Below are 20,228 nucleotides of genomic sequence, written 5' to 3'. Positions count from 1 at the left end.
CACTCCAACCCATAATGCTCCGTGTCAACGGTGGCGTTGGCCAGGTGGTGTTTATAGCAGAGGGGGCGGAGCTTCAGATTCTAGAGAGCATCTGATTGGACAGAAGATGTGATGAGAAGCTGAAGTCGCGGTGATGTCATAAAAATTCCTGATCCATTTTAGTGGAAGTGTGGGACTGTAAGTTTTGAATGCTTGTATTCTCATTAATGCGAATTTTGTCATTGTTTTGGAGCACACCAGTTTATTAATAACCTTAAAGCGTAACTCTCGCCAAAATGCAACCTAGGGTCTTTTTGTTAATCTACTCGACGCAAACTTTCGTTTAAAGCATAATTAGAATGGAAACGCCATTTTCAAGTTTGACCGTATTTTCGTTTTAGGTTTAAATGCCTTGTGAATGGGAGTGAATGGGGCACTTCTATGATAGTATCAAAAATCACTATTTTTAAAACACTAAGAAGGCTCGACACAACATGAAACTGTGCTGGAAGTGTCACCAGTGGCTCTACTCATGAACTCCAGCACTGAGAACACTGTTTGTGTACACAGAGTTTACTAAAGAGAAAGATTTTGAACAACTCACTGTGTTTCCGTCCGCCGGCATTTTGTCAGTCAAAAATAGTCGATCTCCGTAACGGAGAGGAGAGTAAAGATGGAAAGCTCCTAAAGCTTAGTTCAATATAAATTCACGGATAATTTGTTGTTTTCTCGTTAGTGAAAATCAATATTGACCTTGTATTTGAAAAAGGATCCTCATATAAGAAACAATACTAAAATTCAGAGTCAGTTCATTCGCATTCAGAAATCGACTATTTTTGACTGTCAAAATGGCGGACACAGCACAGGGAGTTGTTCAAAATCTTTCTCTTTAGTAAACTCTGTGTACACAAACAGTGTTCTCAGTGCTGGAGTTCATGAGTAGAGCCGCTGGTGATACTTCCAGCACAGTTTCATGTTGTGTCGAGCCTTCTTAGTGTTTTAAAAATAGCGATTTTTGATACTATCATAAAAGTGCCCCATTCACTCCCATTCACTCCCATTCACAAGGCATTTAAACCTAAAACGAAAATACGGTCAAACTTGAAAGTGGCGTTTCCATTCTAATTATGCTTTTAAACGAAAGTTTGCCTCGAGTAGATTAACAAAAATAGCCTAGGTTGCATTTTGGCGAGAGTTACGCTTTAAGGCTAACAGATTCATACTAAAAGCTAAAAAACTTACATTTTGATTTCAGGAGGCCTTTAAGTCTTTCCTACATCTGGGATCATTGTTGGGGAAACAGTCTTTGTGGGAACTACGTTGTAGTCTTTGTGTCAGTTGAGTCCAGAAGTAAAGAATATGTCTGATTGCCATGCCTGATTATTTAATCAAGTACACAAACTTAATACAAAATGACAAATGTGAAAATAAAAATCACCTTAAATATACATGTGGACAAGGAGTATTCCTGCTGTGAAAAACAAGTGTATTAAAGTCAAAGATTTATGGGACAGAATATAGTGATCAGATCACAAGTGTGAAGATATACATGATGATAATGTGGAGATTGATATGTTTCAAGAGAAAGCAGAACCTGCAGATTCACATATCTTATATATCTTGTAATCATTACAAGCACAAGTTGTAATCGCAACATATTCGCTGTGTCTGTTTAACTGAATACATGACATGAACAAACCACATAACATGTATTATATCATATCTGCACATCACTGCTATATTGACACGCTCATCTCTGACTGATAACACAACACTTGATTATAACATTGAAACAAGCATTTTCTGTAAAGCTGCTTTGAAACGGTATGTATTGTGAAAAGCGCTATACTTTAACTGAATTAATATGGACTGGATCACAAAACTGTATTTAGCACTTGTGATCAGATCACAGAGACTGATGTTACGTTTAAATATACATTATCACTGTAAGATTGGTGTTTTCATTTGGAATATGTATTTGTAAAAGTGTGTCAGACGTTTAGGAAATGTTTATGATTTGAGTCATGTATATCTGCCAATATAAAGATGTATAGGAGACCGTATATGAGCAGTTGACCTTAATAAGTTGCATAATAAGTATAATAAGTTCAACGAGTGATAAATGTCTTCACAGTAAATAGCCGAGATTCAGTGTGTGTTTTTGAGTTCATGTGAATTGAAAAATAGCAAATTGCTTTGCTTTTTTTACACTGCAAAAAAAAAAGAAAAAAAAAAAGGTTTATATTATTTTAAATCAAGATAAGCAAAATGACTTCAAACATTAAAGGGATGGTTCATTCCTTTGCACCATGACCTCGAGCCCAACACCCCCCCCCCAGTTAAAAATGTTTAGATATTTGTGCTGGAAAACAAGAACACTGATGGCTGTTTTATATTGTAAGTCTCAGTACAAAACAATGGTATTAGTAACACTAAAGAGAGACACTACATTCTAATGCCCGTTACCATATACTCTATGCAATTCTGAAGATCACAGCTGATTAGTGAAATATGCTGGCTCCTTCTTCACGGACATGAGGTGATGTTCAGATGATCTGCGTTTGTTCACTCCGCTGACGGCAGATTCCTCATGACCACAACGGCCTGCGGAGACCAGGAAATCATCCATAAACATTATGAAATGATGAATAGTGTCATGAAAAAGTACAGCCAGCCGGTCATTATGGCAAAATAAATCCGGACAGTGTGATTATGATACATTGGGCTCTATCTTGCACCCAGTGCAATTGACTTTGTACCAAGCGGCAACATTCTGATCTGAAAAATGAAGCCTACCCGGAAGTGCGAAAAACTGCAATACATCGAAGATCCGCTAGAGGAAGGTCCCAAAAGGGAGCAAATGTCCATAGACCCCATGTTAAAATGTCCGTTTTCACAGCATAAATTCATGTTTTTACAGGTTGGTCCCATGGACTTTTATTGTATTTTTCGATAGGTTCCGAGTGCCTGACAACCATGAGGGGGGTGAATTTTTTTCTAACTCGTTAGTTTAGATCGTATTTAGATATAAAATGTATGACAATAAGGGCGTGGTTAACTTTGATTGACAGCTTGATTGACAGCTGACAAGGCAGCGCCACGGAGAATGACAACATAAGAAGCGCCATTTTTTAATACAGTTGACATATAATACTACTGTTTCTGTATCATGAAATGTAGTTTTAAGAGTTTTTCAGGCGAGAATGTAGTTGTTTAAAGCTCAAATCTGTGGTTTATTTATAAAGATTTATGAAAATTGTATCCAGTTGTGAGATCCAGCAATGACCGGGCGCTCGGCGCTCATGTACCCCGCCTGGAGCAGCCTTTCCTCGGCTAGTCGTTCTGGCGTTTGCCGCTGACTCTGGCGTCTCTGTAGTGGTTAAACATGAGATATAATTCGTCTTGTGTATATCTAACGGGTGATTTTTGGTCTCGTGAATCTATAATTTGTTCCTTGGCCAATCGTTTTGGCTGAGGGGAAGTTTCATAACTTTATAAGCTATTTAACTTTACCGTTGTATGGTTAGACTAGAGCGCTGACTTTGTATGTTTGACTGAATTGTTTGCTTTATTTGTATAGCTTCTTGTAACTTTACCTTTTACTTTTATAATGGCTAATATTGATAAAACTGAAATTTAACAAAAAGAGACAGGGTTTGAGTTTTGTCATTTTAAATTTTAATACAACGAAGATGATCTGTAATGTTGTTTACTGCAAAATCTGTTGTTTAGTACAAACGCACATATTGCCTGGACCATAAAATGTTTAATATTTTTATATTATATTTAAAACGAAAAGAGGCAGGTTTGTGTTTTATATTTTGTTTTTTTTTATAAATAGGCAAACGTTATATGCAGTGAATATAATCAATACGCGTTGCCTGAACCACATTTGTGTGGCTATAATGTTTAAGATTTCTTTAAATGAAAACGAAAAGAGTTAGTGTGGTGTTTTATAACATATTTCGTTGCCTAAAATATACACAGAGATAACCGGAGTAGCAGAGCGAGCTGAGTGACGCGCGCTGCGCCAGAAGGTGGGCGGGGTTAGGATTTCCCAAGATTTTCCAAGATGGCGCCGCCCATACCCCCCATAAACGGCTTCAAACCCGTTCTTCAGAAAGTCTATGGGTGACGTCACAGATGCTTTGTCCATATTTTTTACAGTCTATGCTTTGTACACCGACGCATGTATCATTCCTATTTTGCACCCGACGCACAGCGGACTTTTCCCTCCACAGACGCACGTCGGTAAATTAGGGAATGAACTTGCGCTCCCGGGGGCGGCTCAGGGAAAGAGGAGGCGTGTTCCGGCGCAAACGTTCCCTGGTGCTATTTTGCAGTTCCAGAAAACAATTCCGCCACAGACCAGGAGAAACCTCGTCTAAAGTCAGTGGAGTGTTGCGCATGTTATTCAGATGCTGTTTTAAGGGCGCATGCTTGGCCATAATCAATGTAGCGTGAGCACAACACACACACACTTTGCTTCTCTACTCTACACAGATGCAGCACTTTTCATTTTTGCAAATCATACATTATTACAAGGAAAAATATTCCACACGAGGGAAATCATTGTTGTGTCCATGAAGATGTGAAAAAATAGGCATAAATCTGGCTTACACATTTACCCAAATTATTATACGCCTGTTTAACCGAAGCTAATTTGGGTGTGTTTCTCCATCCCCAATTTCACTTCTCTGTGTTTTACGGCCCTGACAAGAACGTCGGTCTCCTCGGCTGTGAACGCTCCTGGCAAATCCGCCGTTATAACAGCAATCCGCTATAGAACAAGCGCGCCTGCTCTTAAAGGGAATGTGAGATGACGCTCTGATTGGTTTATTTCACGTTACGCCCAAACCACACCTATGAGTAATGAAGCTACTTCAGACCAACACATTTTAGATTTGCGTCGGGCACAAGAGTCATTTATCCCGCCGGTATAATAGCAACAGCGCCCGAGACCCGCCCACAAAGTTACTTGTGTTTCGCGTTTGATTCGGCCAGCGCTCATACCTGTATTTACATCCTGTTTTCGGTTGAAGTCCAAAGTAGTCGATTGTCGAGTTCACGCGCATATGTTTAGTTACCTATGATCACGCGCGTGAACTCGACAATCGACTACTTTGGACTTCAACCGAAAACAGGATGTAAATACAGGTATGAGCGCTGGCCGAATTAACTTCATTTTTATTCATATCTTTCACATCTACTGCAGTCAGATTCACTCGTGTTCACTCTGAAGGAATCACTCACATGACCTGTGCACTTGTAATGACACATCAAGGATGTTAAGAGGGTAAAAGCAGGTTTAAAATATGCCCCATTGAAGTCAATAGGGTGCAAATTTTAAAAAGAGGATAACACGGTGTAGGCAACACCGATTTTTGTCGTTGTTCTCTGTACTGACAGCACTCCAAATTTACAAAAAAATGAGCTCAATGTTAAAATTGACCGGAGTTCTCCTTTAAAGTGTTACCCTTTTCATGATTATTAAATGCACAACATTGGTAATTGTACTTTTGTCATTTTTGCCTTTCTTTGCATTCTTTCTTTCTTTGCATTCTTTCTTTCTTTCTTTCTTTCTTTCTTTCTTTCTTTCTTTCTTTCTTTCTTTCTTTCTTTCTTTCTTTCTTTCTCCAGCTTTCCACGACCCAATCAGAAAAGAGCACTCAGTTTTAAAGAAAAACTTTGTCAAAAAGATTCTATATACAGAGAAATGTCTTAAATTTTTGCATATTATTACATATTATTGCAATGTTTAACAGGTTATTTAAATTTTTCCAGAAATAAAGTATGTTTACGAGCTGTTTAGTTCATAAAATGTAATTAAAAAATAAAATTGAATTAAAACAAAATTAATGAATTAAAACTAAATCCATAAAGTGATCCCTTTATGGGAATCCCTAAAAGATGATATATATGAAGCGCCTGACAGAACCCTCGATATAGAAGCGTTTCTTCTGAGAGTTTGAGTCTGTGGAGTTTGACAGAGGAACTGAGATTACCCGAGGCAGTGTGAGTGAGATTACCCGAGGCAGTGTGAGTGAGATTACCCGAGGCAGTGAGTGAGATTACCCGAGGCAGTGAGTGAGATTACCCGAGGCAGTGTGAGTGAGATTACCCGAGGCAGTGTGAGTGAGATTACCCGAGGCAGTGTGAGTGAGATTACCCGAGGCAGTGAGTGAGATTACCCGAGGCAGTGTGAGTGAGATTACCCGAGGCAGTGTGAGTGAGATTACCCGAGGCAGTGTGAGTGAGATTACCCGAGGCAGTGAGTGAGATTACCCGAGGCAGTGAGTGAGATTACCCGAGGCAGTGTGAGTGAGATTACCCGAGGCAGTGTGAGTGAGATTACCCGAGGCAGTGTGTGAGATTACCCGAGGCAGTGAGTGAGATTACCCGAGGCAGTGAGTGAGATTACCCGAGGCAGTGTGAGTGAGATTACCCGAGGCAGTGTGAGTGAGATTACCCGAGGCAGTGTGAGTGAGATTACCCGAGGCAGTGTGAGTGAGATTACCAGAGGCAGTGTGAGTGAGATTACCCGAGGCAGTGTGAGTGAGATTACCCGAGGCAGTGCGAGTGAGATTACCCGAGGCAGTGTGAGTGTTATTACCCGAGGCAGTGTGAGTGAGATTACCCGAGGCAGTGCGAGTGAGATTACCCGAGGCAGTGCGAGTGAGATTACCCGAGGCAGTGTGAGTGAGATTACCCGAGGCAGTGTGTGAGATTACCCGAGGCAGTGAGTGAGATTACCCGAGGCAGTGTGAGTGAGATTACCCGAGGCAGTGAGTGAGATTACCCGAGGCAGTGTGAGTGAGATTACCCGAGGCAGTGAGTGAGATTACCCGAGGCAGTGAGTGAGATTACCCGAGGCAGTGTGAGTGAGATTACCCGAGGCAGTGAGTGAGATTACCCGAGGCAGTGTGAGTGAGATTACCCGAGGCAGTGTGAGTGAGATTACCCGAGGCAGTGAGTGAGATTACCCGAGGCAGTGTGAGTGAGATTACCCGAGGCAGTGTGAGTGAGATTACCCGAGGCAGTGTGAGTGAGATTACCCGAGGCAGTGTGAGTGAGATTACCTGAGTCCTGCTGGATCGCAGCGCTGCCCGAGCGAAGAACGTCATGGTTATAAGCAGACTCCCTCCTATCAAGCTGTGACAGAAGAACACTTGCTCTATCTTTTCGACGGCCATCTGTGAAAATAGATAGAGTCTTTATTGTCCCATAGGGATAATCATTTCCACACATCCTTTTTTCCTTCTTCCATAGCACAGAAATATCACATATGAGGAACACATAGAACATGTAACACATATCCAAATACATATACCCATGAAAAAGAAACCAGAGTTTCTGTTCATATAGTAACTTTTTTTAATTTATTAAAACTGCACATGCATAATCGCTCATTCATTAAACTCTTAAAAATAAAGGTTGCAAAAGGGAGTTTTCACAGCAATGCAATAGAAGAATAAAACCTCGGCGGACGGAGACGGCGGACTTAATTAATAACATCTGCCTCATTCTGTATACTCACTCAATGCACTCTTAAAAATAAAGGGGCTTTTCACAGCAATGCAATAAAACAACCATTTTTGGTCCACAAAGAACGTTTCAGTGATCAGTTCTTCTTAGTGTGACCATCGATGCCATTAAAGCACCTTTATTTGTGAGAGTGCGGTTGAACATACAGCCCTCTATCACTGGGTTTGCGTATGCAGTCCGTGACGTCACATGTGGAGAGCCCGCGAGTACAAAAGGCTGGCTTAGTTACACGTCATCAACTCTTTTGTCTAAAGGAGACTCGCAGGCAAGCCCAAGGGAGACGTTCCCTTTCGAAGTGGAACTTCGACGGTGTGTCATAGAGTTGATGCTATGGGAAACCAATTCCCACTACGCCATGCTGAAGAAGTGCCTGTGATGCACACACATAGTGGCCATAGCATAAATTGACCCTACGGATACTCATCCAGAGTCAGAAGCGCTTCAACCCCATGGGCGCATCCCATGTATCTCGTATAGTGGCACGACTTCCTAAGCCAATATCCCCAGATACTAGGAGAAAATCCCCAAGCTTCTATTCTCTATAGTCAGGGAATTCCCAGCTGATATACAGTACCTCCCTCCCACCCTTCACTCTCAGAAAAAAAGGTACGAAAGCTGTCACTGGGGCTGTACCTTTTCAAAAAGTACACTTTTGTTCCTTTTAGGTACTAATATATACCATTAAGGTACCAATATGCACCCTTTAGGTACAAAAATGTACCTTTTAAAAAGGTACAGCCCCAGTGACAGCTTTCGTACCTTTTTTTCTGAGAGTGTTGTGGGACAGACCTCAGCCTTATTAGACCCCAGGAGCAGATCTCTAAGGGAAAAATACCCAACATAGCCTCAGCTACGCTCGGTATATCTCACCAGTATTTCAACAGGGCTCTTAGGGAACATTCCCAACTACATATCTTCAGTATTACCACTCATTCAAGGGGGAGCATACAACCGTTCGCTTCTGAGGAAGGAGGCAAACAAGAGAAGGCATATAATAGTTTGGCCAAAACTCTTGTCACCCAAACTTAAAGCCATAAGGAAACCACGGGGAAGATTCTGCTCTACTTGAAGACCCTAGTATAATTAGGGGAGAGCAGCTCATACCCTGACTAGAGTAAAGGATCTTCTCCAGGACCCACTATTGTTAACGGCTAAACTATAGAATGCAACAATAACAACGAGGGACACCTTAGGTAATCTATCTCTACTCGATTTTTGAACACTGATCATACTGAGGAGACCTATAGAAGAACCCATCCAAAGGTGAGCTTGCACCCCTACTTCAAGACAGAACAGTAGTTGGGGAGGGAAACTAAGTGGAGGGAATCTATACAATACCTGCAATTCTACTTTAAATCCTAACATGGGGAGAATATAGCTCAACCTTGGAAAAAGATAATTTCAGGATATCCGATCAGAGAAAGAGAGACGTAAACCTCCGCTCATAGCCACTGACCAACGCCACTCACCTTGGGGGCCAGGAGAAGGGGGTCCTCAGACATATGCCCATCCTATAACCTAATCTGAAGGTATCTTTACTGGAAACACGCCGGCATGCCTGTTTGTCTCGACAGAACCTCCGGCAGCACTGCAGAGCAGAGGTGGGCTTTAGGGCTGTCACTTTACGTTCGAAAACCGATTGCACAATCGATCGGACCAACCAACGCAAGTTTCGGAAACGAAAATAGGGAATCGATTTTAACGGCCTTCTCTCGGAGCGCGTCCAGCTCGTCACGATACGCCGCAGCGAACGAGCGTCACACAGCGACTGCAGGCTCTGACACACACACATAACAGCAGATTATACTTCTGTGTCTTTTTTTACTACAAAACTGTGAATTCTGCCGGTTTTCAGACAGTCTCATGCATACAGATACAGATTCGGGCTATGGGCTACAATCGCCTACGTAGGCAAAATTTGTTTGACATTTCTAATTGTAAACACAGGCATGTTGAAGCCTGTAGTAAAGTTTTTCATTTATGTTATGGCTTATTGTTTTTTGAAAATGTTGCACTCCTGTTTGTCATTGTGCACGAAACTTCACACCAATAAATCATCAGGAATATTGACACTGACTTGTGTGCGTCTCAAGCGCCCTCTTTACGTTCGTCCTAATGCCTGTTAGTTGTCTGTGGATTTGCCTATATTTGGCGTTTAAAATGGAAACGTCTTTAGACATGGAAAATCGATTTTACAATCGATTCAATGAACACTTATGTCTCAAAAATCGAACAGGATTTTTTCACAAAAGTGACAGCTCTAGTGGGTTTCATGGTGTGCAGGGACACACAGGCCTGTCTCGCCTCCACATATGCCTTGCCAAGAGCCGCAAGGTGGTGAACAGAGACGGCGGACTTAATTGTAAATAATAAATATCTTCCTCTACTCTGCCCACCGGCAACCCACAATCAAAGCTGCCGTCCTGCTTCAGCAGACTCTGGCCTGAACTTTCATCCCACTAGAAAAAAAGTCAAGTGGTTTTTGTGAAGTTTTGGATAGTAATGGCTTCTGACAGATTTGGTAATACTTGAGTCATTAATAGTGGGTTACCGTGATCTTCACTTTAGAATAGTGTTCCAAATAATTAGTAATTCCTTCTGAAGGATTTGGTTATCCTTGACTAATTATTCTTAGGTTACCATGACTTTACTTTAGAATTAATTATACGTTGTGCTTTACTCTCATTAATTATGAACCTGTACATAGTACTTCTTAGTAATCCTCTGGGAGGTATGAAAAAAATAGATTTTTTTTAACTGAGTGCTATTACTTACAAGTTCTTTAATCAGAGTTTCTTGTTAGTTAATCGCAGTTACTAGAATGTTAATATGGTGTTAATCATTTGTTCCTGTGTAGTTATTCATTAATGACAGAGCAGTATTAAATCCATAAAGACCCTCACATAATGTTGTTCGAGATATCGGCTCTCCTCCGCTGTTTGATTTTTAGTCAAATGATTCCAATATATGTGATCGATCCCAGCGATGGCTCTGACGAACTCCACACAAGCACAGAACACTCCAATGGTTGAGATGATGCTCAGAGCAAGGCTGGCTGTGATCTGAGAGCAATCAGTTCAGAAAACATCAACGTGTCGTAAACAAAATATCAAACACATTTAAGAATATTAATATTACACTTTAAATAGAGAAAATTGTGTAGTTTGGACCCAAGCATTCTCAAAATTATTCATGAGTACAAACAGTGAAACACAAAGGTTAAACGGACACTTACGATCTTTTTGGAGGGGTTGCGTTCACTCAGTATATACAAAATGCCACAGATAAAGAACTGCAAAAAAGTAAGACATTTAGTGTTCAACTATTGCTAAATACTATTATAATACACACAGATTCACTCAGTTCATCTCTTAATTTGAACGAATTACTTAAAGTGCATGAAGCATGAATTCAAAACAGTAACATAAAATGTAGATAATTTTATATTCAGGTTTACACATTTTGTATTTGAATTTGTACAATGCATACCCATTTTAATTAATGTTTAGATTTTTTTTTTTAAATTGGTTAACGTTTGTGTTAAATGACTGACATGTTTTTGCATTTGCACATTGCATTTGAGTGAAATGTTTTTTTACTAAAGTGAAATGATATACCATTTCAGTTAAATTGTAAAATGAACTAAAATGAATCAAAAGGGCATGGTACTTGCCAACTAAACTTAAAGGACAAAAAAAAAAAAAGTGGTTCAATGCAAGTTGTACCTGATGTAGCAGATCTGCATTTGGTCAGTCTAAAAGTAATATTACGATTGGAACATTTTTGACTTTTATGAGTGGAATAATCTCATGTTTAATCTGTAGACCAGTGATTTTCAAATGTGGGGATCCAATCCAATGATCTTGTTTTGAAACATGAGGCCAGTTTTGTAGAGGTGTAGTTCATTAGTGTAGTTGGTTGTGGCCTTAGAAGTTTTCTTAGAAGTAATGAAAGATCTTTCAAGGCAAAGCATGCTAATATAGTCAGAAGAGAACATACCAGGGTCCCGAGCCAGAAGGGGGTGTACATGTCTGCCGAGGTCATCGCATCGGACTGCATAGTCATGGTGATTCCAAACATGATCATGGATACGGCCATCATCACCAGCACAGTCTTACACCGGACACACGGAAACGGACAATCACATGTGAAACGTCTCTCAGAAGACTGCTTCTCAGTAATATTGTTCATCTTCATCAGTAATATTGCTCATCTTCATCAGTAATATTGCTCATCTTCATCAGTAATGGGAGGGAAACAGCAGTGGACAAATAGTTGAAAATAAAAAAGGTTTTGCATGCAGATGTTATGACAAGGTCATGCTACCTTGTGCCATGTTTGCTAATTCATGTGTTGTTTTGCGTTTAATAAATGTTATGAATCTATGTTACTTTTGCACATTTGTGTAATGCAATCAGATAATATTAATTTTAAACAGATATATATTGTGGAAGAAGATATCCTTATAAGTGCCAATAATCAGGTTTCCATTGTGAAGACTCACACATCCTGCTGCTATTATAATAGCACTGTGAGTTCAATTAATATGTTGAACTCAGTATTGCTGAAAACAGTATTGCTGTGAGTTCAATTAATATGTTTGATTACACTTTATATTAGGTGTCTTTAACTACTATGTACTTACATAAAAAATGTTTAGAGAATCAGTGAAATTGGTAACACTTTATTTTGATGGTCCTCTTTGAACATTCTGTTGATTATAAGTAACTTTGCATCTTTGCAGTAATTAGTAGACTACCTGCTTAAAGGAGTAGTTCACTTCAGAATTAATATCTCCTGATAATTTACTCTCCCCCACGTCATCCAAGATGTTCATGTCTTTCTTTCTTCAGTGGAAAAGAAATGACGGTTTTTGAGGAAAACATTCCAGGATGTTTCTCCATATAGTGTCTTCAATGGGGTCCAACGGGTCGAAGGTCCAGATGTGAGTTTCAGTGCAGCTTCAAAGTCTCGACACGATCCAGCCGAGGAATAAGAGTCTTATCTAGACAAACCAGCCGACATTTTAGAACAAAATAAACATTTATATACTTTTAACCACGAATGCTGGTCTTGCACTAGCTGTGATGCGACACACATTACATAATCAGGTTGGAAACCTGACGTAGACGGAAAATGTAGGGTAGGGCGAAAAACTGCAAAATCATCCGACATCGTTGTTTTACCTTTTATTTTATTTATTTTTTGTAAATGGCGTTTGACTCAGTCTTTGCACATTCACTTTGTAACACTAGGTCTGTACTTCTTCCTACGTCACATGTGACCTTTCAACCTGATTGCGTAATGTGTGGCGCATCACAGCTAGTGATTTTATTAATTTTTTAATCATTTTTATTTATTTCATTTTCTTAATTTGTTTTCGACTGAAGTAAGAAATACATGGACATCCTGGATGACGAGGGGGAGAGTAAATCATCAGGAGATTTTAATTCTGAAGTGAACTAATCCTTTAATATCTGCTAACTCTTTATTGTGATGTTCCTCCTACAGACATTCTACTGACTATAAGTAACTTTGCAACTACATGTCAACTTATTCTACAAATCCCCAGTCTACTAACACTCTAATGACAGTTAGTAGACATGTAGGTGCAACTTTACTTATAGTCAACAGAATGTGTTAAAGGGACCATCAAAATAAAGTGAAACCATGATTTTAGTGAGTATTTGCTTAAAATAAGGAAACAAAATAATCTTGTTTCCCCTTTGAATTTGGTTTATTTATTTGGATGATTCCTCATTGATCTGTGCTTGAATAGTTTTCTTCATCTGAAAGGATGGTGTTGTGTGTCTCACTCCGATACACTTGGGTTGTCCTTTGAGGAAGCGGTGCACAGGTTTACTGCCGCCCGTCACCATGCTGATCGGCTCCGGAGCTCCTGCGGCAACTGGACCCTCCACCATCACTGCAGCACAGTTATAACAACAGCTTTACTCAAGCCTTTCCACAACTGGACCCTCCACCATCACTGCAACATAGTTACAACAACAGCTTTACTCAAGCCTTTCCACAACTGGACCCTCCACCATCACTGCATCATAGTTACAACAACAGCTTTACTCAAGCCTTTCCACAACTGGACCCTCCACCATCACTGCAGACCAGTTACAACAACAGCTTTACTCAAGGCCTTTCCACAACTGGACCCTCCACCATCACTGCAACATAGTTACAACAACAGCTTTACTCAAGCCTTTCCACAACTGGACCCTCCACCATCACTGCATCATAGTTACAACAACAGCTTTACTCAAGCCTTTCCACAACTGGACCCTCCACCATCACTGCAGCACAGTTACAACAACAGCTTTACTCAAGCCTTTCCACAACTGGACCCTCCACCATCACTGCAGCACAGTTACAACAACAGCTTTACTCAAGCCTTTCCACAACTGGACCCTCCACCATCACTGCAGACCAGTTACAACAACAGCTTTACTCAAGCCTTTCCACAACTGGACCCTCCACCATCACTGCAGACCAGTTACAACAACAGCTTTACTCAAGGCCTTTCCACAACTGGACCCTCCACCATCACTGCAGACCAGTTACAACAACAGCTTTACTCAAGCCTTTCCACAACTGGACCCTCCACCATCACTGCAGACCAGTTACAACAACAGCTTTACTCAAGCCTTTCCACAACTGGACCCTCCACCATCACTGCAGCACAGTTACAACAACAGCTTTACTCAAGGCCTTTCCACAACTGGACCCTCCACCATCACTGCAGACCAGTTACAACAACAGCTTTACTCAAGGCCTTTCCACAACTGGACCCTCCACCATCACTGCAGACCAGTTACAACAACAGCTTTACTCAAGCCTTTCCACAACTGGACCCTCCACCATCACTGCAGCACAGTTACAACAACAGCTTTACTCAAGGCCTTTCCACAACTGGACCCTCCACCATCACTGCAGACCAGTTACAACAACAGCTTTACTCAAGGCCTTTCCACAACTGGACCCTCCACCATCACTGCAGACCAGTTACAACAACAGCTTTACTCAAGCCTTTCCACAACTGGACCCTCCACCATCACTGCAGACCAGTTACAACAACAGCTTTACTCAAGCCTTTCCACAACTGGACCCTCCACCATCACTGCAGCACAGTTACAACAACAGCTTTACTCAAGGCCTTTCCACAACTGGACCCTCCACCATCACTGCAGCACAGTTACAACAACAGCTTTACTCAAGGCCTTTCCACAACTGGACCCTCCACCATCACTGCAGACCAGTTACAACAACAGCTTTACTCAAGCCTTTCCACAACTGGACCCTCCACCATCACTGCAGCACAGTTACAACAACAGCTTTACTCAAGGCCTTTCCACAACTGGACCCTCCACCATCACTGCAGCACAGTTACAACAACAGCTTTACTCAAGGCCTTTCCACAACTGGACCCTCCACCATCACTGCAGACCAGTTACAACAACAGCTTTACTCAAGCCTTTCCACAACTGGACCCTCCACCATCACTGCAGCACAGTTACAACAACAGCTTTACTCAAGCCTTTCCACAACTGGACCCTCCACCATCACTGCAGACCAGTTACAACAACAGCTTTACTCAAGGCCTTTCCACAACTGGACCCTCCACCATCACTGCAGACCAGTTACAACAACAGCTTTACTCAAGCCTTTCCACAACTGGACCCTCCACCATCACTGCAGCACAGTTACAACAACAGCTTTACTCAAGGCCTTTCCACAACTGGACCCTCCACCATCACTGCAGACCAGTTACAACAACAGCTTTACTCAAGGCCTTTCCACAACTGGACCCTCCACCATCACTGCAGACCAGTTACAACAACAGCTTTACTCAAGGCCTTTCCACAACTGGACCCTCCACCATCACTGCAGACCAGTTACAACAACAGCTTTACTCAAGGCCTTTCCACAACTGGACCCTCCACCATCACTGCAGCACAGTTACAACAACAGCTTTACTCAAGGCCTTTCCACAACTGGACCCTCCACCATCACTGCAGCACAGTTACAACACAGCTTTACTCAAGGCCTTTCCACAACTGGACCCTCCACCATCACTGCAGACCAGTTACAACAACAGCTTTACTCAAGCCTTTCCACAACTGGACCCTCCACCATCACTGCAGACCAGTTACAACAACAGCTTTACTCAAGGCCTTTCCACAACTGGACCCTCCACCATCACTGCAGACCAGTTACAACAACAGCTTTACTCAAGCCTTTCCACAACTGGACCCTCCACCATCACTGCAGCACAGTTACAACAACAGCTTTACTCAAGGCCTTTCCACAACTGGACCCTCCACCATCACTGCAGACCAGTTACAACAACAGCTATACTCAAGCCTTTCCACAACTGGACCCTCCACCATCACTGCAGCACAGTTACAACAACAGCTTTACTCAAGGCCTTTCCACAACTGGACCCTCCACCATCACTGCAGCACAGTTACAACAACAGCTTTACTCAAGGCCTTTCCACAACTGGACCCTCCACCATCACTGCAGCACAGTTACAACAACAGCTTTACTCAAGGCCTTTCCACAACTGGACCCTCCACCATCACTGCAGACCAGTTACAACAACAGCTATACTCAAGCCTTTCCACAACTGGACCCTCCACCATCACTGCAGCACAGTTACAACAACAGCTTTACTCAAGGCCTTTCCACAACTGGACCCTCCACCATCACTGCAGCACAGTTACAACACAGCTTTACTCAAGGCCTTTCCACAACTGGACCCTCCACCATCACTGCAGACCAGTTACAACAACAGCTTTACTCAAGCCTTTCCACAACTGGACCCTCCACCATCACTGCAGACCAGTTACAACAACAGCTTTACTCAAGGCCTTTCCACAACTGGACCCTCCACCATCACTGCAGACCAGTTACAACAACAGCTTTACTCAAGCCTTTCCACAACTGGACCCTCCACCATCACTGCAGACCAGTTACAACAACAGCTTTACTCAAGCCTTTCCACAACTGGACCCTCCACCATCACTGCAGACCAGTTACAACAACAGCTTTACTCAAGGCCTTTCCACAACTGGACCCTCCACCATCACTGCAGACCAGTTACAACAACAGCTTTACTCAAGCCTTTCCACAACTGGACCCTCCACCATCACTGCAGCACAGTTACAACAACAGCTTTACTCAAGGCCTTTCCACAACTGGACCCTCCACCATCACTGCAGCACAGTTACAACAACAGCTTTACTCAAGCCTTTCCACAACTGGACCCTCCACCATCACTGCAACACAGTTACAACAACAGCTTTACTCAAGGCCTTTCCACAACTGGACCCTCCACCATCACTGCAGCACAGTTACAACAACAGCTTTACTCAAGGCCTTTCCACAACTGGACCCTCCACCATCACTGCAGCACAGTTACAACAACAGCTTTACTCAAGGCCTTTCCACAACTGGACCCTCCACCATCACTGCAACACAGTTACAACAACAGCTTTACTCAAGGCCTTTCCACAACTGGACCCTCCACCATCACTGCAACACAGTTACAACAACAGCTTTACTCAAGGCCTTTCCACAACTGGACCCTCCACCATCACTGCAGCACAGTTACAACAACAGCTTTACTCAAGCCTTTCCACAACTGGACCCTCCACCATCACTGCAGACCAGTTACAACAACAGCTTTACTCAAGGCCTTTCCACAACTGGACCCTCCACCATCACTGCAGACCAGTTACAACAACAGCTTTACTCAAGGCCTTTCCACAACTGGACCCTCCACCATCACAAATATTTTCAAATAAGTAATGCAAGTTACTTTGTTTTCCCATGTATTGACCGCAGGGCCAGTGCGGGTAAGTGAAGGTAGTTCTACTTCTATACTAAGGGCCCTATATTAACGATCTAAGCGCATGGTCTAAAGCGCATGGTGCAAGTTCACTTAGGGCGTGTCCACTTTTGCTAGTTTAACGACGGCAAGGCCAGGCGCATGGTCTAAAAGGGTTGTACCTATTCTCTTAATGAGTAATGGGTGTGTTTGGGGATTTACGTGCGTTAAACCAATCAAAGTCTCATCTCCAATTCCCTTTAAATGCCAGTTGCGCTCACACCATGGCAGATTCACTATTTACATGACGGAATTTGATAGTGGAAAGACCGAAGCCATCTCCAGAGTTCAAACGGAACTGCTCGTGCGCGAGGTCAAAGTGGGCAAGCAGAACATCTACGGGACAAGCCGGATTCACCATATCTTTATGTACACAATAATAATCTTTTACATTGTAATCCTTTTATTTTAAATATTTGGCATGTTTGTGTGCTGCTGTGCGTCCCTGTGTGTTTAATAAGCAGAGTGTGTGTGCTGCTGTGCGTCCCTGTGTGTGTAATAAGCAGAGTGTGTGTGCTGCTGTGCGTCCCTGTGTGTTTAATAAGCAGAGTGTGTGTGCTGCTGTGCGTCCCTGTGTGTGTAATAAGCAGAGTGTGTGTGTTGCTGTGCGTCCCTGTGTGTTTAATAAGCAGAGTGTGTGTGCTGCTGTGCGTCCCTGTGTGTTTAATAAGCAGAGTGTGTGTGCTGCTGTGCGTCCCTGTGTGTTTAATAAGCAGAGTGTGTGTGCTGCTGTGCGTCCCTGTGTGTTTAATAAGCAGAGTGTGTGTGCTGCTGTGCGTCCCTGTGTGTTTAATAAGCAGAGTGTGTGTGCTGCTGTGCGTCCCTGTGTGTGTAATAAGCAGAGTGTGTGTGCTGCTGTGCGTCCCTGTGTGTTTAATAAGCAGAGTGTGTGTGCTGCTGTGCGTCCCTGTGTGTTTAATAAGCAGAGTGTGTGTGCTGCTGTGCGTCCCTGTGTTTAATAAGCAGAGTGTGTGTGCTGCTGTGCGTCCCTGTGTGTTTAATAAGCAGAGTGTGTGTGCTGCTGTGCGTCCCTGTGTGTTTAATAAGCAGAGTGTGTGTGCTGCTGTGCGTCCCTGTGTGTTTAATAAGCAGAGTGTGTGTGCTGCTGTGCGTCCCTGTGTGTTTAATAAGCAGAGTGTGTGTGCTGCTGTGCGTCCCTGTGTGTTTAATAAGCAGAGTGTACCTGCGTTGTGGATAATTAAATTATAATTAAATAACAAAAAAAAAATATTGCACCATTGACTTTAGACCAGGGTTCAGTTGGTCAATGGCTCAGTCTATTTCTGTTGCCTCAAAATAGCAACGCTCCAACAATGCGCCAGAACACACACTCATTCTCAGACTAGCAGCCCATGGGCGCACAAATGGGCGCAAATGCATTTGCTATTTAAACAACCTGGCGCAGGACGTGAAAATGATAATTGCGTCGGACTGAAACTAGCAAAAAACACTTGCATCGTGCTTGGCACTGCATTGCGCCGGGTGTAAGATAGGGCCCCTAATTGTGCGCAGGCATTTACTCATCTCACTTGCACAAAAACAGATTCAGTATTCCTCAAAATGAATAAAAACAGTGAAATACAAACAGAATATTACGGAAACCTACAATAATTAAATATGCTAAATAACCCAAATGTACTTTGTTTATTTAATCTAGCTTTATAAACCGATGTTTCTGCTGCTGACCTTTGATGATCCAATTCAACCATACAAATTAGCAAAAATTACTTTTAAACGTCACATTTTTGTGTTTATTGCTGAAGTAAGAGTGTTGAACTTCTCCTGCGTCCTGTTCTTCTGCGGTCCAGAACGGCAGAACCGCTGAACGGTTTGTTTGTGTGGCGCCCTTTACTGTACAAAAGTGAATTTGCATTTCACCTTATTCAGTTCACCTCTGGTGTGAAAGGGACTTTACATTTGCCAAATCAATTTTTTATTAAAAAACATACTAGCCAGTCCTGCCAAGATGAGAAAAAGCAATGCAAAAGTAACAAAACACATTACTTTCAATAAAAAGTAACTAACACAATTAGTTTCTTTAGGGAGTAATGCAATGTTATAACTCATCACTTTTAAAAGTAACTTACCACAGTATTGTCTGCATAGTGACCGCCTGCCAATGTTTTAACAACCTCCCTGAACACACTAGCAACCGATTATGAAGCAACTATAACAACTTGTCATTGATGCTGCGCAAGCACTGAAGTATCCTAATGCTTTAAACCTTCAAACTTCAAGACTTTACACTGGACTGCCTCGTGGACTGTATACCAACCTTAAAGCCTTTTCTTTTTCTGTCTGCCAGTCAATTTGTATCAAGTCTCCTATTTTTGACATTCATTCACAAAGAAATGTACATTTCAGCAAACTATAACTGAAGTTCATGAGCATGTTGTGAGTATCAAAAACAAGCAACTAATCAAACAGTGAAAGAGAGAGTTTGTCAATTACCTGCATGAGTCTGTAATGAACCACCAAGATGAAAACAAGGAAGTTGTGCAAGAGCTGAAGAGAAAGAAAAAAGAGAAGAAAACAGAGGGAGGGAAGGACGGGGCGTCACTACGGGATGTTTGGGAAAAGAGGTCAAATCTGTGCTCAGAAAACAGAAACAATGGCCAACTTCATGAAGAGTAGAGAAGAACACATTTCAGTGCAGTAAGGCATTCAGCTACACATAAAACTATACAAATGGTCTGGCAAAGAAGAAGCATGAGGAGAGAGAATGAGAGATTGTAAGTCAGCCTGAGAAAGAAGGGAATGGAGTGTCGAAAGCAGCTCCCAAAAGATAACAGCTGCTTCCTAT

General features: G+C 42.1%; 1 protein-coding gene across 2 annotated transcripts; it reads right to left on the bottom strand.

Annotated features, from left to right (window-relative positions):
• Positions 1–1,346: 1,346 nt before the first annotated feature.
• On the bottom strand, positions 1,347–20,228 carry LOC311069893 (membrane-spanning 4-domains subfamily A member 15). 2 transcript variants are annotated; one of them, XM_084093450.1, is made up of 7 exons: positions 19,877–20,228; positions 13,341–13,450; positions 11,524–11,637; positions 10,760–10,816; positions 10,428–10,586; positions 7,059–7,172; positions 1,347–2,583 (listed from the first exon to the last, which is right to left on the bottom strand). In XM_084093450.1, exons 2-7 carry the CDS (start codon positions 13,446–13,448, stop codon positions 2,545–2,547), a joined length of 591 nt encoding a protein of 196 aa, XP_083949576.1. In that variant the 5' UTR covers positions 13,449–13,450; positions 19,877–20,228; the 3' UTR covers positions 1,347–2,544. The 2 variants fall into 2 exon arrangements, with proteins under 2 accessions (XP_083949576.1, XP_083949577.1); XM_084093451.1 differs by having other exon boundaries at positions 13,341–13,513; positions 19,877–19,925.

This window comes from Abramis brama (assembly GCF_963993115.1).
Source record: "Abramis brama genome assembly, chromosome: 19".
NCBI lineage: Eukaryota > Metazoa > Chordata > Actinopteri > Cypriniformes > Leuciscidae > Abramis > Abramis brama.
This window is presented reverse-complemented; position numbering and strand designations above follow the sequence as displayed.

What these genes read in the sequence shown, in the direction of transcription:
- LOC311069893 (XM_084093450.1), bottom strand. Translation starts at nt 13,448, where the DNA reads ATGGTGGAGGGTCCAGTTGCCGCAGGAGCTCCGGAGCCGATCAGCATG. An exon ending in CCTTCTGGCTCGGGACCCTG is followed by an intron (nt 10,817 to 11,523) that starts GTATGTTCTCTT and finishes ACTTTTTTGCAG; the next exon opens with TTCTTTATCTGTGGCATTTT. An exon ending in GCAACCCCTCCAAAAAGATC is followed by an intron (nt 10,587 to 10,759) that starts GTAAGTGTCCGT and finishes GATTGCTCTCAG; the next exon opens with ATCACAGCCAGCCTTGCTCT.